General features: G+C 42.6%; 1 protein-coding gene across 4 annotated transcripts in view; it reads right to left on the bottom strand.

The window, feature by feature from the left end:
• TDRD7 (tudor domain containing 7) overlaps positions 1-26,847 on the bottom strand; it is a 75,143-nt gene that overhangs the window by 34,778 nt on the left and 13,518 nt on the right. For all 4 annotated transcript variants that reach the window (XM_084784292.1, XM_084784293.1, XM_084784294.1 and 1 more), the window contains exons 2-6: positions 15,445-15,657; positions 13,396-13,537; positions 12,434-12,614; positions 10,479-10,552; positions 8,160-8,377 (exon numbers count right to left, since the gene is read on the bottom strand). In XM_084784292.1, the coding sequence (XP_084640418.1) occupies positions 8,160-8,377; positions 10,479-10,552; positions 12,434-12,614; positions 13,396-13,537; positions 15,445-15,657 (828 nt within the window). The remainder of the gene's footprint in view (positions 1-8,159; positions 8,378-10,478; positions 10,553-12,433; positions 12,615-13,395; positions 13,538-15,444; positions 15,658-26,847) is intronic.

Genomic DNA, 26,847 nt, shown 5'->3' with positions numbered 1-26,847 from the left:
AGTTGGCCTAAAGCAAAAGGACAATCCTACTTCTTCTAGTCTTTATTCAAGAATAACCTGTGCTTTTCAGACAGGGCTCATGCAGCCCAGGCTGCCTTAGATGCAGCATACATCTGACGACCTTGGACTCATGATCCTAGCTTTCCTTCTCAAGTGCTGAGATTGTAGGTGTGCACTTCTATATCCAGCTAATTCCAGAATAACCTTAAAGGTCATCCACAAATAGAATGTTTACAAGTCTGGCTGCAGCATCTAGGCCAAACTTTGCCTATAAAGTAAACAGCAAGACTTTACCCAGAGTCCAGGCAAGAGATGGGTAATGACCTGAACCAGAAGATGCTTCCCTTGGCAGCTCTATGCTTTTGTCTACAGTAGTCACACCTGTCTCCATGGCTTCTCTGAACTGTAAGCTCCAGTGAAACTGTAGTGGCTGCTTCTTTATTTCAGAAAAGACTAAGTGTGTTCAGGGGTATTGTTGTAGACTGCTTATTTCATAAGAGAGGTTGAACACCTGAATTCATCTCTTCAACAGTCCAGCCTGCTAACTAAGATTCAACACTCACCGGACTTCAGGAACAGACCCTGGACTAGCTGCACTTTTCAGACAGCATTCAACATTTTAGGCAAATTTATTCTCTCATAACATGTATGGACCAAATATTTCATTAACCAACCTTAAGAGAATGGCTTAAGACAGAGGCTCTCAACCTTCCTAATGCTGCAATCTTTTAATATAGTTCCTTATGTTGTGGTGACTCCCAACCATAAAATTAGTTTTATTGCTACTTTATAGCTGTAATTTTGCTGTTATGAACTGTAATGTAAATATCTATGTTTTCCAATGGTCCTGTAAAAGGGTTTTTTGACTCCCAAAGGGGTCAAGACCTACAGGTTGAGGACTGCTGGCTTAAAGGTTTCTTAGTTCAAAGAGGAATATACATTGAAGACATTTTTTAAACTTAAAAAATTAAAACAAATATAATTTTTAGCTCATTTGTTTTTCAATTTCCTATAGATAAACTCACTTTTCCCAAAACTCTCCTGTGACTGCTGTCTCCCACAAAGCATAGCATCCCCAGTTCTCTGGCAATAGGCTTACAAAGGAGACCAGGTTCTTTTCCGCTACCCTCCAAGTCTCCCCAAAGCTAAGGAACTGTGCTAATACTGGGTGTGTGATGTCTGCTCTTTTCTGAGCCTATGGCACAGGGCTTAAGATTTACACATTGGCTCTTGCCTCAGTTCCCAACACAAAAGCGTGGCTCTTATAATTTCCTGCATGTGACATCCAGGAAGCCACTTCAGACAGATCCCCCGGGAGAAGACTTTTATAACTTCTAGTTCCTCTAGCCCACATGATTCAGGTACGTAACTGAGAATGGATAAGAAACATCACCATCCCCACCTACACACACTGTAGGCAAAGACTCAGCATCCTAAGCATGCTTTTGTCGTCTTTTTGTTTTGTAGCTTTGGCTCTGGATATCCACCTTTCAAATCATCAGTCTAGTGATGGGACTGTCATGACCAGTACTTCCACGTAAGATGCACCCTCCACCTCCCTACAGAAGAAACCACTGATGTAAGAAGACATTAACACTACACCACGGAGACGAGCCACCATCTATGGTGACCACCAGAAGATTCTATGTCAAATATGCCTTAAGTTTGCTATGCTCACAAGTTCATTCTTTTCAGCTTGATTTCTGCCTCATTTGGAATATCAAACCTCAACAGGTTCCTGACGCTTCCAGGAGACACATCACATATGGTGAGTAAAGGTCCAAAGAAAACAGCAACTTCTTTGGACAGTTCTATGTTGATACAGGTGAGGGTTTATCCTTTGCACTTTGACTGTTTTCTGCTTAGCCAGGAGAGATCTTCTTCTGCTCTAGTTTTACATGTGAACTTAAGTCTCTGAAAGTTCACCTGCCAAGAGCACAGCAGAGGCCTCTGAGGTTAAGTTTACTGTTCCTATGGAATTAAGAATTTTCTTTAGTGTTCTAGAAGAATCTAGTAACAACCAATTAAATTGAGACTTCTCAAACTCTCTATATGAGCACAGCTCTGTTTCCATGGAGTAGAGGTTTTATGTTGAAGCTTTAAAGAATGTTCCAAATTTTAGTTTACATGCCTATCATCCAACTGAAACTCAAAATGGTGTAATAAATGCCTTTATTTTCCTATAGAGCTATGCTCTAGCTCTCTAAACATTTAGCAATGGTTACGGGCCCAAAATGAATCAACACTAACAAAAAGAAACAAATTCTGACCTAAGTAGTGAGGAAAGACCTCCAGGTACATTTTCCTCAACAATGACAATTTCTGTCACTGTTCACAAGCCTGAACCCTATGCTCAGATCACACGAAGACTGGTTAGCTGATTCCTTAATAGACAGCCTCTCTGTGCTAAAGGTGAGACTGACTGGAAGTCAGAGCTGAAAGAGATGAGGAAAGGGCCAGGGGCATCACTGAGACACCACAAAGACAGACTACTGGTACAATTTGAAGCATGCGATGCTGGGGAGGGGATGTACTGTGTTCAAGGGAAGACAGACCAGCTAGAGCAGCACAGTGCAGCCCCATACTGTCCACCTCACACATCTTTGCTGCAGCACCCACACTAATGGCCATAGCCAAGATGCTGAATAGAGCTGTACTTTCCAGTGGGTTCTATGGCTTGTGACACATCCCACAGGAATTAAAGGTGAAGGAAGTTCTCTGTTCCTTTGCCCATTCACAAGTCATCAATCCAGAGACTCTTTCTCCATAGCCTTGAAGGTGGCTTTAGGTGGCTTCCTTCACTGCCAACACTCTCACCTGCTTGTCTACCTAGATGCTTCTCACTGATGCTATCTCTAGACACGCACAGGTACCATTCCAACTAAGATAAACTTCATATCTTGGCCCAAACTCAAGCCACTTGCTCACATAGTTGGAAGATAATAGAGTCTCGCAGATACATCTATAGAACTTCCTGCCATGCGTCTGGCTGGGAGCTAGGGCTCACCCTCTACACTAAGCTTTCCCTTCACTCTTATTACCCATGGCAGGGGTGAGGAAAGGAGAGAAAACCTTACCAAGGTAGCACCTATGCTCACATTAGCGTTGCGGTCCCTGCCTCTTCATCTGGAGCCTTCTTCAATTAAAAGCATCTCCTGCTTTAGCTGAAGTAACTTCCTCTGTAGGACTCACTGAGCAGTCCTGCTTTACCAGTGGCTCTGTTTGCTGTTAAGGCTGGGCTGCAGTTTCTGATGCTTTACTAACAGCTGCTTTATGTATTTTATCTTATTTAATTCTCACAATAACCCTATGACATATATAGGACTAGAGCAGATTAGGGCTTTAAGAGGATGGTATGTAGGCTGGAAGTTATACAGCTAAGAAACAATGCCCTTAAAGGTACAACAGAGGCATCAGAGTTAAGTTGACTGTCTCTATGGAGTTAGAATTTTCTCTAAGACTCCCTAAAAATGTAGTATCCAATCAAATTGATAGACTTTCCCAAACATCCATATGGGCTGTATCCATGGACTAGTAGTTTTGTGTTGAGGCTTTAAATCATATTCGAACTCAACTGTGCTATAACCTATTCTGCATCCTTTAGGCCTGTGGGTAGCTCATACACAGATACCACATCGTCTCTCAACTTCTCTGATGACACTGCCATGTGCCAATTCATCTGTCATCTATTTAACTGTCTGTTGAAAATTAGAAGTTGTACCAGTGTGCTCACCAGGATTTCCTCTTGGTGATGAAAAGCTGGAAACCAGAGTCCATCTTTGAAATATTGGAAGATACTGCCAAGTCCCCCATTTTCCTTTCACCACTACTTTTGCTGGTGATATATTTGGGGTATGTCTGCTACTGTGAGGGTTGGGTAGTGATGGTATTCATGCTGTCCACATTTCTGCTTCCCAGGAAGGGGTCCATATTTGTTTATGAACAGGTTTTTTTTTTAAGGCAACCCATTTTGCATGGGCTGAACGGCACTTTATTATCTCCGGCAATTAATTCAATAATTAACACAGCTTCCTGCATACACGAGAGCACACACCATACCACAGTAAGTGAGGGAACTGCTGTTGCCCCTGCTTTTTCAGACAGGCTCTACTGATATTATGCAGATTGTAGGAATGCTTCCACATCTGGGGTACCGCATGCTAACTAGCTTAAACTCAGTGATTTCTATGGCTTACAAAATGATACCCAACAGAAACACATGTAACAGCAAATCATCTTTGCAGAAGCTATTGATAATAGTGTCATCAGGCATTTCAAACTACTCATGACATCCTACATGTCATCGGTAATGCTATGTTGCCATTCACAACATATCACCTTTTATACCTAAGGCCACAGCATGGAATACTTCCTGTGGTTCCACAGCTGTCTTCCAGCAGGCCTTGTGGCTGTGGGTGGAAACTCTTCTCAGCTGAGTACATCTGGACTGACTCAAAAGCCTAGCCTCTCGGCTCTCTATACTTCTTTCGGCAGGACCCTGGAGACAGACATTCTGGCTAACGGGGAAAGAGGCTGATCTCTCCACCCAGGTCTCAGAGCAGGTTTCAATCCAATCCACTATTCAACAGTCCTTGCTGCAAGATCTGTAAGTCAGTCAAGAGGCCAGGATCTTGGCGACCTCAGAGCAGGGACACACTATTTTTACCTAATGATGACCCTTTATGAAGCTAGTTGGTTTCTGCTCCATTCTTCAGCTTCCTTTTGAGTCATTCTTTTCTTAAATTTCCTGAAAACACAATATTTTCTGGTCTCTGACTGGCACGAGCTACTCTTTTGCTCTATATCATTCTGTTAGGTTCTCACTTAACAGCCACCTCCTCTGAGTAACTTTTCTTCACTTACTATCCCAAGTGGAGTACTGTTTATTCCCTACCTGGATGGCCATCAAAGCAATTGTAGGCCTAGCATTATTTATTCAAATGAGGATTCTCCTTACTGGACAGGAAGTCCCATAAGGGCAAAGACCATGTCTGTCTTGTTTTCTGTTTTATCCTTAGCGCCTGGGACAATGGCTGGCACACACTATTGTTTTATAACTGCCAATCAAATCCAACAGTTAAAGAGGGCATCCTTTGTACAGCAGCCAGGAGATGTTACTGCCCTTCTCTCAGGCCATAGCAGGGGCCCTCTACAGTTATAACGAGCTTCTCCGCCCTACCCATTTCCCTAAATCCTGTCATCACTGTGACAGTCTCTCGAGCTTCCTAGCTCAGCACACCCTCTGCTACACAAGTGACCAAAAGGTTAAGTGCCAGGCATCCCAGTGTTGGAGTAACATCTGTAATCCTAGCACTCAGGGAGCTGAGGCAGGAGGACTGCTGTGAGCTTAGGGTCAACCTGGGCATAAAGTGATAGCCATACCCTGTCTACAAATAAAAGCTCAGAGTTGTCTAGCACCCCATGACAGGGCTTACTGCACCACAACCTGAAGCTCCATCACGACAGAACTTTACAGCTGCTGTCTGGCCCCTGGAACTAAAGCTGCCCTCTGGAAGACAAATGGAGACCCCCATAAGCTCATGCCTTTAGGGGAGGGCTATAGGATATTTGTATTTTTATGACTTGATTTTTAATCTTTTTCAAATACTCTATACAACTGGAGAATTAAAAAAAAAATACAATGCACTTAGATTTCTTCTTTAGTCATGGTAAGCCACAGAGCAAGGGTCCATTTCCAATCCTGACTTTCTGCACTGCTTCTGAGTCTGTCTAATGTTGGCTGGGGTAACACAGCCCAGGCATGTTATCAGTGTTTCTCTCTTCACGGAGGTGAGAACAAAGGGAAGAAAAAGATGATAACCATGGTGCAACTGTTTAAAGCCAGGAAGAAATAACTTAGAAATAACTGAAACAATTAAAAACAGTCAGAAGTTAGAAAACAGTTATGGAAGCTGGGTGTGGTGGAGCACGCCTTTAATCCTAGCACTCTGGAGGCAGAGACAGGCAGAATGCTGTGAGTTCCAGGCCAGCCTGGTCTACAAAGTGAGTCCAGGACAGCCAAGGATACACAGAGAGACCCTATCTTGAACCCCCGTCCCCAAATAGTTGTGGAAAGTACCAAAAGACACTCAAGTGACTGGCAGTTTGTGGGAGCCTAGGCACACTGCCTTCCAGCAGTACCTTGTACTGGCAGTCTACTCTGTCTAGACGGTCCTATTCAAAGCCAACAGAGATACTAGTAACAAATGAATTATGTAGGTCTGCTTCATGCTCAACACCCCTGACTGGGCATGAAACGGTCATGAGGTGCAGATGAATCCAAGTGCTAGAAAGGTAACAAAAACGTCAGTTGCTTCAGTACCTAGAGTTTAAGAGGAGACCATGCATTTTAGGTAATATTCTAACATAAGCAGGTAGACACTCTTGCCAGCAAGTACTCTGGGACATGCAGGGCAGCAAAGATGAAATTTCTCCAAAAGTAATAAACTGAGAAACACAAATGTTAGTAATTATCATGAAGAATAAAGCAACAAAAAAGGCAATACATTGTTTATTCTTTAAGCTTATGCTCTAAAAAATTCCTTAGCCAAACATAGCAGCAAGTTATCTTCGTATTTTGAGCATAAAAAGATCTACAGCCATTAAATTTTTACTATGAAGTTTGTGATTGCCAATGGATTTTTAAAAATCAAGGGACTGTCTGCATCTAAGATGGGCTGAAGCTCGGGCCAACAAACTACTAACAAGCTCCCTAAGGACTAGGTGGCTGAGGGGACATTAATACCAACATACTGTATCCAGGGCGGGAATCTTCCCCACATGAAGGCAAACAGCCATCTTAAGCACAAGTTGTACATTGTCAACACCACAGGCAACACCTTGCAGAACACTTGTTACTCCTACACTTAGAAGGAAACAGATCAGTATCTAGAGCTTGACATTTCGTACTTCCCTCATCACATGGAGTATTCTAACATTTGTCGCACTGCCCTAACCACTTTTCCCCTAACGGTTTACCTCACCAGATGTGATCCCCTGTGCTTTCAGCACTCAGGGCATTGATCAGCATGAGCTGTGCAGTGTGCGCAGAAGAGAGAGCAAGCAGGACAGATGTGAGGAGAGACAGCTTCTGCCCGGGTTTGGACATGAGACTCAGAGAGAACAATAGCCTATGGAAAAAGTAGTGACAAAGACACATGCTTTTCTTGGGCAGGGTGCTTAGAAGATCAGACAACCTGTACTTTTGCCCAGTAGGTGTGGGAGCCAAAATGTATGCTGCACTCTTTCGAAATACACACATTCTAAGAAACTGATTTACAAACACAGGAGCACCAACCAGGCATTAATGCTATCATTTAGAACAGCTGCATTTTGAATAGAGATTCTATATTCATACGTAAGAAACATCTAAGCCCGGTGTGGTGGTGCATGCCTGTAGTCCCAGCACTCAGGGAGACAGAGGCAGGCAGAGCTCTGTGAGACCAAGGCCAGTCTGGTCTACACACACACACAAAAAAAAAAAAAAAAAAGAAAAGAAAAAAGAAAAAAAAGAAAAAGAAAAGAAAAAAGAAAGAAAGAAAGAAAGAAAGAAAGAAAGAAAGAAAGAAAGAAACATGTAGAAAGCTCTTGGGTGTCACAGGCTGCTCTGATCTACCATCTTATTATAATCACTAACTCTGAGCAGGGGTGGCTACTTTCAATCTAAAGCGTCTTCCATGAGGACGACCTGTATGGGTCTCAAATATGAATACAGTATCAGTTCTAAAACAAATAAAGTTCTATGTAAAAGCAATTAGTACAGATAACATAATTTTGTTCCAGATGAAAAGTGTTGAAAAATGCTCAAGAATAAGCATGTACAAACTAAGACTAATCCAAATCCAAATTGCTATCAGTACAGTATTCTGCCAGTACTAAAATGGCAGAACAGTCAATGTTTATTGGCAGAAGTTCAACAACTAAGTTGTACACAGCACATATTAGCAACTACTAAATGCATCTCAAAAACTCAGACCAAAGAGGGAACAGCACTTACAACTTTGACATCTTTCTTGTAGGAGTAAAAAGCCCGTGTGTTAAACTTAAAGAAAGATTAGTGCAATAACACGTGAGGCACGCTGCTCCCGTGACTAGTGAGTCGGGACCTGCAAGCTGGGCAAGGAGGGGGCGTAAGAAGGGAAGAAGAAGGAAACACGTACCGTGCAAATGTGAGGCCAGTGTTCACACTGCTGTAAAACTCCTTGGTTAAGGTCTTCTTTATAAAACTCTTTGTAAAAATGTGGAAGCTTAGATATCCAAATGCCATTGTTATGCTTGTCTAATATTTCCTTTATGCGGTTCTGAACCTCATCCATCTTATTAGTGTAAGAGGCAGGAGGCGTGACATTTGGTTTCTCAACAGTCTGATTTAAATTATCTTTAAATTAAAAAAATGATAGAATTAATAGATTATTCCCATCACCTAGCATTTGTGTCTCTGACGTTGCTATGCTGTGGGCTGTGGGGCCATGGATTTTAGAAGATTGTGGGTTGAGCTGAGCAGCACCGAGGACCACCTCACCTAGTATCCCTGTATTTTATCAGCAGAGCCAAGACACCTCCAACAAGGGAACTTACCCCTTAATTTTTCAAGGAACCTTTATATTTTACTTTGAACATTAGGGCAATCCTGCTGGGTAAAAAACAATGTTTTATTATTTAACTAATGGTTTTCTAACTGCAACTAAGGGAGGCAACATTTTAGATAATATAAATATACGTGCAATGCTCAACTCAAAGCTATAATCCATGAGGCCCAAAACCAATGCCTTAGTAGGGAGAGTGAAGAACGCTTTATAAAAGATGAAAAGGTGTCCAGGTTTTCCAACTATGGTGAATTTTCTCTTTTACTAAGAAAAACAATTTAGCAATTCACAGAAGTCCATAATCTATAAAGATGATCCCAGCTGGGTTGTGGACATCAACAACAGGCCTGGAACCCAGACATCACTGACACTGACTGGACTGGCTTTTACTGTCCCAACATTTATCTTCCATAAAGTTTAGCTAGCTCCTTTTACTCTCATTTATTTTTTATCTAAAGCTCAGAGCGCCTGAGTTTACATACTACGTAAGAGACACCTGAGTGTTTCTGTGACTATTCTGGTGTTTTAATTATAGAAATAATGTCAAGCCTATATAGGATTTTACCAGGAAATATATCTAAGTATTAAAAATCTAACACCTACGTGAAATTTGTATTTACAATTTAATTGGATACCTTTTCTGCTAAGTACAGTTATTTTTGTTTTTAACTAACTAATGGATATATTTAGCCTAGTCTGGGGATACTGGTCTCTAAAGATGCCAGGTACCAAAGGGAGTCTTCCTTGAGGATCCTTAGAGATGACTTTTCTTTTCTCAGTAGAAGACACGATGATGTGTCTCTGCCACCCTTAAATTGGCTCAGAGAACAGAAGGTCCAGAATACCCATATACATTTCCTCTTGAAGAAATAATGTTCCATTTTAAACTCCTAAAGGGGAATACAACTTTACTGAGTAGTCATGATTTAGAAAAATCATATGTAAAAATAATTCTTATATACAAAAATCAAACTATTCATTTTCATAAGCAATACTAGAAGAGCACTCCTGTGGAAAAGGAATTTGTGCTCAGTAAGAGGCATACAGCAAGCAGCAAATCCTGTCCATTCACTTCACTGAGCACATGGCCAGCACTCTGTAAAGCTGCCCTCGGTCAGAGTACTCAGTGGATTCACACACTGCTTGCACAAGACAAGTCCACAAGTGATGCATGTCTAACCACCAGCTTCCCTGACTTTAATATCCTATGGTTTTCTTAATGACCCTTCTGATTTTATAACCAATAATTATTCATACTTAGCTGTCACCTAATAGTTTAAAAATAACTTTAATCTCTTTTAAAAATGTGTATGGCTGCTTTGACTGCATGTATGTCTGTGCACTACCACATGTGTGCTGTGTCTGCAGAAGTCAAAAGAGGGTGTCAGAAACTCTGGGACTGGAGCCACGCTGGTGCTGGGAATCAAATCCAGGTCCTCTGGAAGAGTAGCCAGTACTCTTAACTTCTAAGCCATTTCTCCAGGACCCACCCCTCACAGTTTATAGTGCCAGCTTTTTCTACTAGAGCATCTAAGTCTCTCTTCTGAGTTTAAGCCCCACATTTATGACCTTGAAATAGAGCAGGTAGTTTCCTTAAAGTGAGGTCTCTGAGTGCTGAGTCTTGAGAGTCTACCCTCTTATTAAAGAGAGGGTGAGGAAAACAGGTAACCAAGGGGACACATGAACATGGAGCAGAGTGGGTTTGGGGTGATGAGGGCCTCAAATCGTACCGACAAGCATTATTTTCTCTAGAGATCACTTCAATCCATGAGTTTGAAGTTAGAAATGGAGGGAGGTAAGTTTCCTACAGGAGAAGGTGGAAGCATATGTCAAAAGCCACCATTAGAACCCTCTCTTGGGGCCCACAACTCATGCCACATCTGGAAAACATACCATTCGCTTCCTTAGCGCAGGTCCTTGAGACGTGTGTCTGGAAAGGTGCTGGCAGGGATGACTTTGGATTAAACCTAAGGTGTGAAAGAACAGCAAGTTTTAAGCATGCTACTTTTCATTTTAAGTTCCCATGGCAATGACCAGCCAAATAACTTATGAAAGTATTCCAAAATATAAAAGCAAATCTAGTACCATATTTCATATTTACTTAGAGGAAAGTATGTTAAAAGCTAAATTTAAAGTAGGTCTTTCAAAGTCTCTTTCAGAACCTAGAAGAATTTCAACTAATCATCTTTAAAGAGATAAATAAATAAATAAATGGAGAATAAGGACTTGAAATAAAGAATATTTTAGAACATAACCCCCATATGAAAGATTAGCAGCACTACAGACTAGGCTGTGCCACAGTCACAACATGTGTGACAGGTGTACTGAGGGCAAGAGTACAGATCTTAGAAACAGTAAATGTACCCTCTAGACAGAAAGGCTGCTCAAATAACTACATGGGGGGACCTGCTTATCTCATATCCTTTCCAACATAATTTACTATCAACTACTGGACTTATACAGGAAGATGTTTCCAAATATGAGTATGAACAAGCCACACCCACTTACGCACCCACCCACATGCGTGCACATACACCTACACCTACCCCACAACCCCGTACACTCCATGCCCTGTGTTTTTCCTTCACTAGTGTCTCATCTGTGTCCCAGCTCTTGAATAATGTTTAGTACTAGCAGGAGAGAGTGAGGGTTGTAAGAATGGCTAAGTGAACCATGATCAAAGGAATCAGTGACTACATTTTTCTCATTAGCAGAAGCAATAACAATTGTGAGCAGCACAGAAGACTTAAAAACTAAACTGTTACAAATGAAGCCTATTTCCTAATAGGGTTTTAATTCTAAAAGAAGCAATCAAACTGTCAGTTCCTTAATAACAGCTTTTAGCACATGCAGCTGCTAGAGCTCCATACCTCTGTACTGATCCATACAAGTGCCAAAGCATACCTTTCTGCCAAAGTATTTTTAAATTAATTTTTCCTAAGTATTCTAGTATCTAGAGGGAAAGCTTCTGAGGAAAAATTGATGTTTATGCCCAAATAGAGAGTGATTTAAAGCAATATGATATCAACAGTTTTTAAAAACTGCTTAACTTTTCAACTGACTTATCTCTGTCAGGGCTCAGCATGTTTCCTGTCAGGAGGCCAACAGGACAAACTTCAGGCCACACACCACTCAACTCTGCCACTGCAGTACAAAACGGCACAGGAAATACAGGAACAGGATATGGCCATGCTCCTGTAAAACTGTATTTACAAAATCAGGCAGTGCACTTGTGGATTACAGCCCATGAGCTGGAGTTTGATGATCTCTGGGTGACTTCATGAAACCCTGACATTTAGGAACAGAAAAAACCCCTCCTATCAGCTACTCGCACGTGTTCACTGGACAAGTGAGGAATCATCCCCACACCATAAAATAATGAGCTTGCTGTAGCTGGCTCGTGCATGGCCACATGCAAGCTAAGGCTAGGAGTGCCTTATTAGAGTCCAGTTCCATGGTACAAACATGCCGGGTGCCACTGCACCATCATTAAACGCTACTGCCTAACTGTGGCAAATACTGGAGCAAAGGAAAGTACACATCTAGATGAGATTTTACCTAAAATTTACAACTTACAATGTTGTGTAAAAATTATCTAAAGTATCATCTCAGAACAACTTACTGGAGCATGGACAGCCAAGTGGACAAGGAGAGTTGACAACAGCCAGAGAACACAGGACAGGGGATGTTCAGGGATGCACTGGGTAGCAAGAGGACTTACTAATAATGATGCATGTGAACACAGGTTACATAAAAAAAAAAACCCTTCACCATATGAACACACACTTCTAACACTTGTTACCACAGTTCTCCACACTTTTCCTTTAAGCCAGGTAAAGCCCAGGTACCTGTTGTTGGCAGACATGCTCACATGCCTCTGCACTGGAATGTCTGGGTAAGGGGGCATATCCACATCCACCTTAATTCCCAGGGTGCTTCCTTTGTCTCTCAAAAGTGCTGGATTAGGCTTCTTGCTGATGGAATAGTCTGAGGCAAATCCTGGTTGTCTGAGGGTTGCCTTTGGTTTCCCTATAAAGTAAGCAGACACATGAGAATCAGTGGGCCTCCTCAAACTGTAGTTTCATTACGCTGCTCCAGATAATTCTGAGGGTCATGCTTCTCTGAACAATTTGGAAGAACACAAGGAAGGGTCCCTAGTAGGGTGTGTGTAGGGGCCGAGACTGGGGAGTGTTTTGTGGCTAAGAGTCTTGACTGTCTCCTTAGACAGTGCTTCCCAAGGCAGCCATCAGCCGGTGTGGAGCCACCGTCCTCCCACCTTTCTCACTCACAGTGATGGCTGCCTGGTCTACAATGCTCCTTCTGCCATGTAGTCATCTAATATTTCATATCACTGTTGGACCATTGCTTGAGAGTTTGGTTTTAGAATTTACTATAACCTCCTAGAGATATGCATTCAGGAAATACAGCTGTCAGGCTGTGAAACTCAAACTTCTCTAAAAATAAATGTCTCAAAACTGAAAGAAACCATCTGCTAAGTAAGACATATCACGGGTTCTTAGCTCATCCAACATTCTGGATGAGGATTCCTGTCAAATAAGCTAAGATGACAAAACAGTACTTAGCTATCCCCACAGTGACCACCTGCTGTGTTGTTCTGCAGTATGACCACTGATTTTGTAAGTCACATTCATCATCACTTTACCATTCAACAGAAATCCCAGGTGCAGGAACGTTCTCCTGACATGTGGATATAGGTACCATATCAATGAACAGTTTATCAAGAACATAGGTAATATTTCTGGACAATCTACTCAGAGGCAGACTTAAACTCTTATATGAAAAGCCCTACCTTCTAGAAAGAAGGGTATCGTTTTCTTCACTCTCATCTGACAATTAATTTGCCGCCCTGTTTTCCTTTTAGAGGTCCTCTGACGAGCCACAAGCTGAGCGATCCGTGCAGTTTCTGTGCAGGCTACAGCATAGCAGACAACCTGTGAGCAGTGGAGTAAGGCCAAGGCATTCTCAGAGACAGTTTGTAAAGGCTGAGGTCCAGCGAGCCTATATATCCCAAAGCAAGGTGTATACAATTCCAACTAGCTCTCTCCCAATTTTCAGGAACAAAATTATATTTAACACAAAAGGAACCACGCAAGACCTAGCACTCTGACTTTTTCCAACTTGAGATTTTCACTTTTTCTCTAAACAGATACTTATTAAGCATCTACAATGAAGTAGGTATTGTGGGAAGGAGAGGCAAATGAGCCAAAGGTGTTCTATGCTCTGCGCACTCCAACTCAGAGACACAGGTGCATCGTTCTCTCACTTACACAAGGAAAAGCAGCGAGTGCTTGGAAAGCTAAGCTCCAGGCTCACAGCGAGGCTATCTCTCTGAGAGCAAAGTATGATATTTTCTAAAATTACATTTGTTTGTGCATGCGTAACTCTAAGTTGAAATCAAGAACAACACAGCTTTATGCCACAGCCAAATCACATCCATACTCTTTTTGCCAGCGCTTGTAGTCTTAGGAATACAAAGAAAGAAGTTATTTGTTTCAGTATGTTCAGCATGGGATTGTAATAGTCAAAACCTGGAAACATTTTTTAAATGCTCAAAATTGGGGAGAAAAGAGTTAAAAGTAAAATGTATTTAAAAAACTGTATGAAGCACTATTAGTTCATTCATTCATTTGAACATTTGATCTTTCAAGCACTCAGCACATTTATGAAGCACTGATTATTAAGAGAAAAGGTGAATCTCTCACTCTCAGAAGCTTTCTCTCTTTCTCTTTAAAGAGAGGAAAGTTGAGAACTGTGTGATGCGTACTGCAAGGAGCAGGATCTGAAGCCTAACTCGAGGAGGCTGTGGGATGCCAGCACACGCTGGACTGCTGAGACCAACTATAATTAACGTGTGTCTTCCCCTTACACAAAGTCTCACATAGGCGCCTCTCCTCTGACCATTCTCTCGGTCTTGGCTCCCCTTTCTTCTCTTACCAATGCTCCCTCCTGCCTCCCACACAAAGAAAAAATAAACCATAATAAGCATGGTGAAAAAAAGTCTCACACTGTCCTATACTCAAATAGGGGAAAGGGCACCCACACCCCTGAGATGCTTGGGGTGTGTAGGAGTTTGTCCTGTCTGTCTCTATCACACTGAGCTGGGAAGGTACCAGTGAGAGAGACTCCCCAGAGAAGCTGGAGGGTTTCCAGTGGGAGGATATTATGAACATAGTCCTATAAAGGAGGAGCTGACTGGTGAAGGAAGGAACTGCAGCACACTTCTGACAGACACTACTGCCATGAATGATCAACTATGAAACAAGCCAGGTCCAGAGCAGGAACTGGCATGAGTGTGGTCAATAGTCATTAGAATTTAAAACTTTCTATTAAATCTAGACATCAAGCCATCAATGACCTTTGCAAAACACTTGGAACAGGGCTAGTGACTTGGCTCAATAGGCACTTGCTACCAAGTCTGACAAGCCCAAGCCCACAGGGTGGAAGGAGAAAAATTCTACAAACTGCCTTCTTACTTCCACATGTGCACTATGGTGTGCATGAGTGTATGTATACACACACACACAAACATACACACAATAAGTAAATGTGTAATAAAAATTACACAGTTGTACAGGTTTGTGATGAGCAGATACATGGATGTTTCAGGCCTCCAGCATAGTTACTCTGTTTAGACACTGGTACTAGATAAATGGCACAAATACTCTGAGGCAGTACATTACACAAGACATGAGAATGTGGGCTGTACATTAGGTACACGATAAGTATAGATCTAAGCCACTCAGTGCCTTTGCTTCTTCCTCAGGTGTGGGTTCAGACGCACCAGGCAGGTGACCTTGGCTCAGGGTTAAGAACTATGACAGGCAAGATGCCACCTTACCTCTCCAGATCTACCAGCCTCTATCCTGACAACTGCTGGCACGCTTCTCAGGTAGGCTTCTAGAGTAGGGTAACCCAGCTGCTTGAAGGGGATCCAGTCTCCAGTCAAAGATCGGTACTCTCCTTGGAGCCGGGGTAATGCTATCCCATTCTTATGAGACTGCAGGACAGCCCTCAGCATCTTTGAAACCAGGTCAGCCTCCAGCATCTTTGCCTATAAGAACACAGGAAACGGTTACTATTAAGACTCATCAGCCTTTAAGTATGGACCACCATGGGAATGCGGAGGAGTCAGTGATATATAAGAGGAGGCCTGCGTGGCATTCTGATGGCCAGAATATTAGGAAAACTGGGCTGTGGGCTAGGGAGAATGCAAAGGCAGAGGCATGGAGATGGGCAAGAAGGGCATGGGGGGGGGGGGTGTTTGTCTGAGAACTTCAGGGAGGCATGTGACTGACAGGACTGGAGGAGAGTCCAAACAGGAGAAAGGGAAAGGGGCAGACTTTGAGATAATCACAGTATGTTATTGACTGCATTTGTTGAAAGTAATGCATCACTGAAGGGATCACAAATGAGGGAAACAGAGTGATCACCTCTGATGTTTGAAAGGTCACTACTCAGCCTTAGAAAAGTTAAGTTGGAAGAACTTTCAAGATGTGAAAATGCTTGGCAATTTTGGAGAATCTGAAAATAGGGCATGAGGGATAAAAAACAAGCTGAAAAAGTAGTCAGGATATAGCAATCAGTGATGAGGGCTCCAAGTATCTGGCTAAAGGATATTGGGTAGTAACCCACTCACAGAACTATAGGTTGGAAGCAGGGTTGACATAGATGGGTTCATTTTGGATAAGTAGCGGATGAATGTCCATAGGCCAGCTACATGGATATATTTACTAAGAACTCAGGTTAGAGGCCTGGCCGGTAAAAAAGTCACTGGAGTCAGGCGTGGTGGCGCACACCTTTAATTCCAGCCCTTGGGAGGCAGAGGCAGGTGGATCGCTGTGTTTGAGGCCAGCCTGGTCTACAAAGCGAGTCTAGGACAGCCAAGGCTACACAGAAAAGCCCTGTTTTGAAAAACCAAAAAAAAAAAAAAAGACACTGGTCTTCAGCATTTAGATAGGAAAAAAAAAAAACAAGGTTAAAGACAAATTTCTATAGAAGGTAGTCAAGCAAGAGACAGGTACAGGCCTATCTCTACAATCCATAGACCCACAGAAGCTAAGTAACAAGGAGGGCCCTGGCAGGGATGGGAGTGAGGGTGGGGGTAGTACTTGAATCTCATTCAGTAGAGGAAACAAAACAGACAACAGAAGAGGCGTGTGCACGCGGAGGTGGGGGGGAAGTGATGGGAGAGGGGGTGGGGAAGGGTAGTAGGAGGGTGGGATCAGGTGCAGGCAAAGTGGAGGTGGGAGGTGAGAGAGCTGGGAGAGAGAAGGGAAACCAATGTGTGTGGGGGATCTCTGGAACAGGCTGGAGACCCGTGATGGGGTAGGCTCCTGGGAAGATAGGGAGGTGACTCCAGCTGAGACTCCTAGCAGGGGAGGATAAGGAGACTGAAGTGGCCACCTCCTATAGCCAGGCAGGACTTCCAGTGGAGGGAGAGGGACACCAACCCATCCACAAAACCTTCGATCCAAAATTTACCCTGTGTGCAGTGTGCAGGGATAGAGATGGAGCAGAGATGGAGGGAGTGGCCAGCCAGTGCCTGGCCCAACTGAGACTTACTCCATGGGAGAGAGCAAATCCCTGACTCTATTAAAGAGACTCTACTTGCAGACAGGAACTTAACATAACTGCCTTCTGAGAGGCTCCATCCAGCAGCAGATCGAAACAGATGCTGAGATCCATGGCCAAACATTAGGCAGAACTTGGGGGATCTTGTGGAAGAGTTAGAGGAAGGATAGAGGGACCCGGAGGAGACAAAACCCCACAAGAACACCAACAGAATCAACTACCCTAGGCCCATGGGGGCTCACAGAGACTGAACCACCAACCAAAGACTGGACCTTGGCCCCTACACATAAGGAGCTGAAAGGCAGCTTGATCTTCATGAGGGTCCCCTAGAAGCTGGAGTAAGGGCTGTCTCTGACATGGACTCTGTTGCCTGCTTTTGGATCACTTTGCCCGAGCTGGGCTGCCTTGCCTGGCCTCAGTGAGACAGGATGCACTTAGTCCTGATGAGACTTGATGTGTAGTGCAGGTTGGAGGGGGGCTACCCTTTTCTGAGGAGGAGGGGAAGGGGGGAAGGGAGAAGAGGGTGGGAGGGTAGGACCAGGAGGAAAGGAGGGAGGGGGCTGTGATCAGATGAAACAAAACAAGGTTTCCTTTAAAATCTTTAAGGCAGTTAGGACGCAACATAAAAGATGTCAAATAAAAGATGATTTTTTTTCTTGGAAAAAAAAAGAGAGAGAGAGAAAGAGAGATAGGTACAGGAAAAAACTACAAAAGGTTGACAAGGCCAGCCTGGTCTACAAAATGAGTCCAGGACAGCCAAGGCTACACAGGGAAACCCTGTCTCGAAAAAAAAAAAGTGGAAAAGAGGGAAGTGGGGAAAAGGAGGTAGAAAAGAGGGATAGGATGAAGGTGAGACATAAGTTGTAGCCCAGTGTCTTGCAGACCAAAAGAGAATCAACAGAATGTTCTAAGGTGTCATGACTGGCACCAGCAGTGTGACAATTAAAAGCCCAAACATGAACACATACAACTACCACCATCTAATATTCAACAAAAATGTCCAAAAAATACAGTGGAGACAGAGAGCATTTTCAATGGTGACGCTGGGAAAACCTGATGTCCATATGTAGAAGAATTAGCTCCATATCTATCACCCTGCAAAAAGATTAACTCCAAATGAATCAAAAACCTAAATGTAAAACCTAAAATACTGAAACTACTACAAGAAAACATAGGCATTCCCATACAAGATATGTGTGTAAGAAAGGACTTTGTTCTAGGATCCCATTGGCCCAGGAATTGGCCAACAACTGATGAGTGTGACTTCATACACTGAAAGCGCTTCTGCATAAAAACACAATCAGTTGGGTGGAGAGAATCTTCGCTAGCTATACATCTCAGAGGAGTTATTCCAGGATTAAAAAAAAAAAAAAAAGAGTCTAACACACAACCTATTAAGGGAGGGATGCTTGGGATTGAAACACAAAGTTGTCAAGAAAAGAAATAAAATGGCTAAAAATTATCTCAAAAAAAATGTTCACTGTTGCTAGCAATATGGGGAATGTAAATCAAAACAGCATTGAGATTTCATCTCACCCCAGTCAGAATGGCAAAGGCTAACAAAGCAGGTGGAGAGAGATGGGGGAAAGAGAAGCCTCTCTTACTGTTGATGCGGCTACAAACTAGTCCAGTTATTCTGGAAGTCAGTGTGGAAAACTCTCAAAGAACTGAAAACAAATCTGCCATGACCTAGCTAGTCTGCTCCTTGGATATGCCCAAAGGACTTGGTGTCCTGCTCCACAGATACTTGCTCAGCCATGTCCACAGCCATCCCATTCACAGTAGCTAGGAAATGCCAACAACCTAAATGTCCTTCAACCAATGAACAGATGAGGATGTGGTACATATGTATATGATACATACAATTCAGCTGTAAAGAATAATAAAATCATGAAATCTGTAGGTAAATGATATTATTTACAAAAGATATTATTGAGAGTGGCAACCTGGACCAGAAAGATGAACATTGAATGTTCTCTTTCATCTGAGGCTCCTAGCTCCAAATCATGAGATGTGAGTACATATCCTGGAGTAACTGCAGAAACCAAAAAAGTAAAAAGGGTTCATTGCTTGAGGAGGTCATTAGAGGAGTAATAGAATAGCAGGGTGCAAGAGATTTGAAGGGAGAAATGGGAAAAATGGGGGGATCTATTAAGAAAGAGGAACGTGATACATATAGAAGGAGAAGGATGGTAAAAATTAGCATTAAGGATGTCTAAAAAGGTCATAAGGAATCATACAATTAACTATCTATATAAAAATACCTGTAAAACAAATAAGCCTGTGTATACATATATAGTTTAAATAAAAAATTTCCAACTAAACTAACAATGTCTCCCAAGGGCTAAACTATCTAACAAAAATGCCCAGCATCAGGCAGAAGCCCCCTTCTTAGTTGTTGGTCAGAGCTGTCCAAAAGACCAAAACATTATAAGCTAATATTGTTGCCCTTGATTGCCTACCAGAGAAGATAAGACCCAATGCTGAAGATACACTTCAGACACAGGGACTAGGGGACCTGAGTTAAACCTGTTCCAAAAGCCTCCTTGGTGCGTAGCATTTATGGTATGCCATGTGAGCTTCCAAGGGAGGGAAGCAACCAGTTCTTCCCCACTATGATGCCTATGAACCACATAACAACCAGCATGGCATGATAATCCTAAGGATGCAACAGTGGCATGCATACCTTGGCAGTAACCAACGGCTCTCTAATTGACTCTGAGGCCAGTTCAACAAAGGGAAGCTGTGCCTGGTGTTGGAAACCTGGTCAACTCTCCTGGGCTAGTGAAGTCATGGATCTTAGAGGAGAGCCTACAACCACCACTTTACTAAACCATCATAATCTCTAACTTTATAAATTATTTGTCCTTATACCTATAGGTAAGTGTAGTTCTCACCTCTCATTCAGGAGACATCTCTTGAAACATACAGAGACCATTACAGAAAATTACATGTCCTGGTTAGAGCTGTTACTGTTGTGATAAAAGACCACAACCAAAAGCAAATTGGGAAAGAACGGATTTATGCGGCTATACTTCTACATCACTGTTCATCATTGGAATAAGTCAGGCACTCAGGTAGGAAAGAACCTGGAGGCAGAAGCTAACTGCAGAGGCCAAGGAAGAATGCTCTTACTGGCTTGCTCATCATAGCTTGCTCAGCCTGCTTTCTTAATAGAACCTAGGACCACCAGCCCAGAATGGTACCACCCAAAATGGGCTGGGCCCCCATCAATAGGCTTGCCTACAGTCCCATCTTATGGAGTTATTTTCTTAATTGAGGTTCCCCCCTCTCAGATGACTTTAGCTTCTGTAAACTTGACATAAAACTAATCAGCACCCCACATCTGATCAAACTGGGAAGAACAAGTAGTTGTGTGGTAGCCAGTCTCAAATGATACATCTACAACACAAATCCCGCATCTGAGTGGAACTGGCCTTTACTACTTTGGGGGTTCTTCTTCCCACTCTTTATTCCCCCAGTTTCACCCTCTATCACTAGATAGGAGAGAAAGAAGGATAGAAGTGGGGTTGGGGGAGAGATGGAGATCCCTGAATCTAATTTCCTTTCTTTTATTTCTTGTTGGTGTACAACTACTAACAAAGCACAACCAACCTCCCTGAGCGACCAACAACCAACACTGCCTTTCCGGCTCTAGTGTTTATATACCCTATGAAATGGTCCTGGAATTCCAAACGTCACACAATCACAGAAATTATCTGCAACTAGTAAAACCATGCTTCTGCTAGAATGTGAGGTAAATTATGGTCAGATACTGCACAGTCTGAAGCAGTCCCACATCCCTACACCTGGGATTAAAAGGAAAGCACATTATTATAATATTTCTATGCTTTTTTTGTTTTTGTTTTTTGTTTTTCAAGACAAGGTTTCTCTGTGTAGCCTTGGCTGTCCAGAACTCACTTTGTAGACCAGGCTGGCCTCGAACTCACAGCGATCCGCCTGCCCCTGCCTCCCGAGTGCTGGGATTAAAGGCGTGCACCACCACGCCCGGCTATTTCTATGCTTTTTAAAGAAACAAAAATTCCAAAATCTCACTACGTCTAAGGCTCGGGGTTCATTGAGGAAAAGGGGGCAGAAGCATTTTAAGAGCCAGAGGAATAGGAGGTTTGCTGGGATTGTGTCTCCTAGAAATATCAAAGAGGGTACACCCATGAAGTCTCATGAATATAGTTGCTTAAACAAGACCTGAACATCGAAGACAACAATAGACACACTAACTTCACCAGGCCTCAACCCTAGACAAACAACTACAGGCAACTGGGGAATGCTGAGAGTGGGAGGAAGACTTTCCACTAGGAAAGAGCACACCAATTGATTATCCAGTGCCAAGTGGTCAGCCCAGAAATCATCTATATACGAGAACATTATGCAGACTGAGCAGATTGAATTTACACATTTAGGAATGTATGTATTGTATAAGTGTGTATGTGTGGCTGGGTGTTATGCATTTAATAACAAAGAAAAAGAGGCCATGTACTTGAGAAAGCGCAAGAGAGGAACACGGAAGGGCTGGACGGAGGAAAGGGAATGAGGAAGCCTGTAGTTACAGTTTCAGAACAAAGCTACTATCTTTTTAAGGATTAATGAGCAGCAGACAAATTGAGTAAGAGAAAAAATGAAAGGTGCATTTGGATCTCTAGGAAATTAGTAGGGATTTTGGCTAAAGATATTATCTGTCAGGACAGCTCATATTTTCTTTAGACTAGTAACTGTATCTGGCTTCACTTTTTCAGAGAAAAAGACAGAATGAAAAATATCCCTCAAGAAATAAAAAAGGCAGCTTATCCTGTCAGTAGGGAAGAAGGTGGAAAACCAGAGGCCATTTAAAAATTTTCATCTATGCTGTCAAATAAAACTTTCTGTGATAAAAAATATTTGATTTACTTAATTTTTTTGAAAATATTTTTATTATGTTTTTTTGCAACATACATTTACATTATTACACATGTGTAAAATAAAATACATACAGCAGGAAGAACCACGAGATAATCAGGAATTATATAAATTATATATATATTCATAGTGATTTGGCCATTTGTATTTGGCAAGCTTCAAGTAAACATCTTTCCTATCTTGTTGGGTCTAAATTTCTGAATAGAGATTAATACCTATCATATCTCAACTCTACCTTTAAAAAAATTTTTAAGCAAGATGTGGCACACATCTTTAATGCCAGCACTCGGGAGACAGAGGCAGGTGAATCTCTGTGAGTTCGAGGCCAGCCTGGTCTACAAAGTGAGTCCAGGACAGCCATACAGAGAAACCCTGTCTTAAAAAAATTTTTTTTTAAGGTATGGTTTCATCATGTAGTCCAGGCTATCCTGGTACTCACCATGTAGTCCATGATATCCTTGAATCTGTGACTCCTCAGAGTTGAGATTATAGGCCTGTGCCACCACACTCCACTGAGTGCCTATGCTGTCCACATGGGAGCCACTAGCCACATGTGGCTTAATGCATCTAATGCATTAATGCTTAATGCAACTAGGATGACTGAGGAAGTAAATATTTGATTTGAATGTGGCTAATGACTCCCACATTGGATAGCAGAGTTCTACATAAGCAGGCTTTCCCTTTTTCTGGCTTAGAAAACAGAAAAACAAAACTCTAAATAGTAATTTTCTCATTTGTTCATTTAAAAAAAGCCAGCTCCTGGAGTGGGAGTCTTACAAGGTATGACTAAAAAACTCACAGCAAATGCACACCTGTATCTTCCTTATGTTCTTCCCTCTACTCAACATGGCCTCCTCTATTGTTTTTAAATTACCTATATTATTAGTAGGCCCGGCTAGCAATCAATTAAGACACTGACACTTGTTATATTTTAAAATAGCCTTAGTTAACCTGGGGCAGGGCAGGTATCAATTCTCTAAACCATTTTCCATAGTGGGGCAGGTATGGGATCCCTGTCCCCATCCTATGCCAACTGCTTTTAATAATTCCTATCAAGCTACCTCCCATCCATAATCCCAAATATTTGTTAATGTTCTCCATCCATGCTGGCCAGGCGCTTCTCCTCCATCTAACCCATGGTAGCCTTCTACTCCTCTCTCCCTTCAGGTCTCTCTCTTCTTCTTCCCAGGATTCCCTGCCTTCCCCTGGAACCTTAGCCACACCTCTATCTCCTCGGCCCTGCCCAGGTGGGATGGCTCTTTATTAATCAAAAGGTGGGTCACAGAGACAGCAAGCAGTGATTAGCATCAAAATACATCAGACCATTCTCCTACACTCCTGAGACTCTCAAAGCCACAACACATAATCCATACATGCCACGCATTTTCCAACAAGAGTGTTAGGGAAATGGAGAAAACTCAACAACCTATATCCTTTCACACACAAAAAGGAACCTCAGCCAGGTTCCCAGCACTCGGGAGGCAGAGGCAGGCAGATCTCTGTTGAGTTGGAGGCCAGCATGTCCTACAAAGTGAGTTCAGGACAGCCAAGGCTACACAGAGAAACCCTGTCTTGAAAAAACAAAAAACAAACAGATTTTTTAAAATTTTATTTTATTAATTTATTCATATTACATCTCAATGGTTATCCATAAAAAGATTTTTAAAAGGAACCTCATACCATATGAGAAACTAACTTGGAATAGATTATCTAGCTCCAAAGTGAAAAAGTTATACAATACTTAGAAAAAAAGAATGAATTTCTATGACCTTAGGTTATGCTGAGATTATTAATTTTTTACTGCAGAATAGGTTAACAAATTGAATGTTATTTAAAAATGTAAGTTTCTGATCTTCCAAAAGACATTAAGAAAATGAAGACAAGTGCCAGACTAGAAGAAAACATTTTCTTATTGCAGCCAGTGAACAGCCAGTGGTGCTCAGCTGAATGTAGTGGCCCATACCTTTAATCTCAGTACTCAAGAGGAAAAGGAAAGAGGATCTCTGTGAGTTCAGGAGTAGCCTGATCTACAGAGTGAGTTCAAGGACATCCAGGGCTTCATAAAGAGACCCCATATCAGAAAAACAAAAACAAACAAATGAGCTGGTGTGTGTGTGTGTGTGTGTGTGTGTGTGTGTGTGTGTGTGTGTGTGTATTCAAAACTCAATAAAGAATCTAATTGAAATATGCAAAGAACCTAAAAGCATACTTGAGTAGAGATGCACATGTCAGAAAACACTTTTTAAAAAGTTTCTTTTAATTTTGAGATTATAATATAATTACATCATTTCCCCTTTCCCTTTCCTTCCTCCAAACCCTCCCAGCACAGAGACAGCAAAATCAATAACGAAGTCAAAATGGCACACAGAGCCAAAACCAAACATTTGCCATGTGAAGACCTTACTCTGAACCTCCAGAACCTTCAAAAGGTCTGTAATGCTAGAAGTCCTACGCTGAAACAGGCCACAAAAGACAGGAGGATCCCTGGGAGCTCCCTGGCCAGCAGAAAAAAACAGGAATCTTGTCTCAAAGTGGAAGGTGAGTACCAACACACTGAAAGCTACTCTCTGACTCCTGCACGCATGTATATGCCACCCCCCACCCCCACCCCCCGCATTACTTGGTGGGCTTAAGAGATGTCACAGTGGGTAAAGTGCTTGCTGCAAAAGCATGAGGACATGAATTTGGATTCCTAGCACTCACAAGAAAAGCTAAGCAGACAACATACACTTGTAACACCATCACAGGAGCGAAGAGACAGCGGAGCCAAAAAGGAGAACACCAGATTCAATGAGCCCCAGTCTCATAAAAAGAGGGGGCAGGGGGAGAGCACTAGAGGCCTCCAACACACACACACACAGGTGCAGATCCTTCATACCTACATACACTACACACACTTTTTAATGCAGAGTAACCAGACTCACATGCATTTTTGGTGAGTGTTCAAAATAGTTCTTCAAAAACACCTTAGCAATTTCTTAGCAGTGAAGTATACTTTTACCACAGAACTCAGCAATCCCACTCCCAAGGAACTGCCCAAGATGTAGGACACAGAACTTGTACATTCATGTATGCAGTAGCTTTACTTATGGGGGCAAACCTGACAGGTTTGTTCCAATGACTACTAGAGAGACTTACTAACACAGATACAAAGACAGTTTGAAAGACTAGGCTCCTTCATCCTGCAGGCTCATCTGAAATGAGTTTTGTGGCTGCCCCACACAAGCCTGCTTCTCCTTCCTCCCTAGGAAAGTTTTCTACCCTTCTCCAGGAAAGGTGTCATCTCTCTCTCCCTTTTTTTTTTTTTTCCTGCTTTGAAAGAATGGCAAATAGCAGTCTCCCAAGCAGGGCCTTTATTTTAGGAAGGCAAGGGAGGTGTAAAGGCCACACACCCCACTCAGGACTTAACTCTCACTGGAAAGCTGGGCCCGAGGCTTCCTTCTCTAAATCCCGCCCCCTCTTTCAATGCGCTTCCTTCTCTTAGGCCACAGACTGCGCAGACCCAGCAGGTGTCGGTCACTGTCCTAACTGCCCTCCCTTCAACTACAATACTTAGGCACCATTCATCTAGCCACAATGAGGCTTCAATGCCAGTGCACAAGTGTGGACTAGTTTTCACTTTCCCACCCTGTCTGCCTGCATGTTTGAACACTGTTCCTTGGCAATTGTTTAGGCTAAGTGAAATTTTCTGAGCTGCTCTGCAAAGTTTCATACTACACATACACCTACTACTGAGATTCTCGCTTTAACATTAGATTATAAAAGCATGCATATTTTAGTATTTACTTCCACAGCAAAGCTGCTAACAAATAGGTAATATATTCTGACTTCAATTGGTGGAGAGGAGCAGGGGCCAGCAGAAAGCTGTCTCTGGGTCTGCTTTTGCTTATATGTCCAAATTCAACGCCAGCATGCAGAGCACTCTGCTTCCCCTGGCACAGGCTCCTTCTCCCAGGCCTGGCCTGAGAAGGTGCCTGCCAGCTGTTTTCATTTCCTTTACTCCATTACCAAGCAAAAGCTGACAACGGATGGCTGACATCCACCAAGCCATCCACCTCCATGAGGTCACCTTAGTTCATATTAGCAGTATCTTTGCCTCTTGATTGGGCTCGGCTTCCACTTTGCCTTCTAGAATCTACTCTTTACACCACATGTATCAAACAGCAGATGCTACACATTAGATCCCATCATGGCATTCTTCTGCTCAACACCTTCTACTCTTAAGACAGAAAAACCACAATCTATCCATGCCTACCCCGGCTTCTCTGGCCTCCATCCCCCCACTCCCCACCCCCACCCCTGGTCTACTGCACTCATCCTGGGAGCCTTGCCTTTCTTGGACTGTGCTCAGACAGCCCCACCTCAGGACCTTTGCGCCTGCTGGTCCCACACCTGCAAACTCCTTGTCATTATTGCTCTTTTCAGATAAATATCTCAGCAGTGCCTTCCCTGGCTGCCACTCTACTCAAAGTCAGAGTCACTGTGCCAGCTACATGGTGATCTCTATTCTACTACTCTGCCTTCCTGTCACCTTGGTGTGCATCACTCAGTATTCATTGTGTTGCTGTCTCCTTCACTGCAGGATTTGTGCCTGTTCCCTGCAGATGCTCTAGTAGAACTCAGTAGAAATCTCCATCTGACTAACCAGACCCTTCTTCCTTCTACTTACTAAAATACAGCACAGCACCTGTGAGTTATTATATAAATAATCATGAAGCCAATTTGTTATTAAAACTGTCTTCAAGTTTCACAGATT

The sequence above is a fragment of the Acomys minous genome (assembly GCF_964271855.1).
Source record: "Acomys minous genome assembly, chromosome: 1".
Taxonomy (NCBI): domain Eukaryota; kingdom Metazoa; phylum Chordata; class Mammalia; order Rodentia; family Muridae; genus Acomys; species Acomys minous.
The sequence above is the reverse complement of the archived record's forward strand: the minus strand, read 5'-3'. Positions and strand labels throughout refer to the sequence as shown.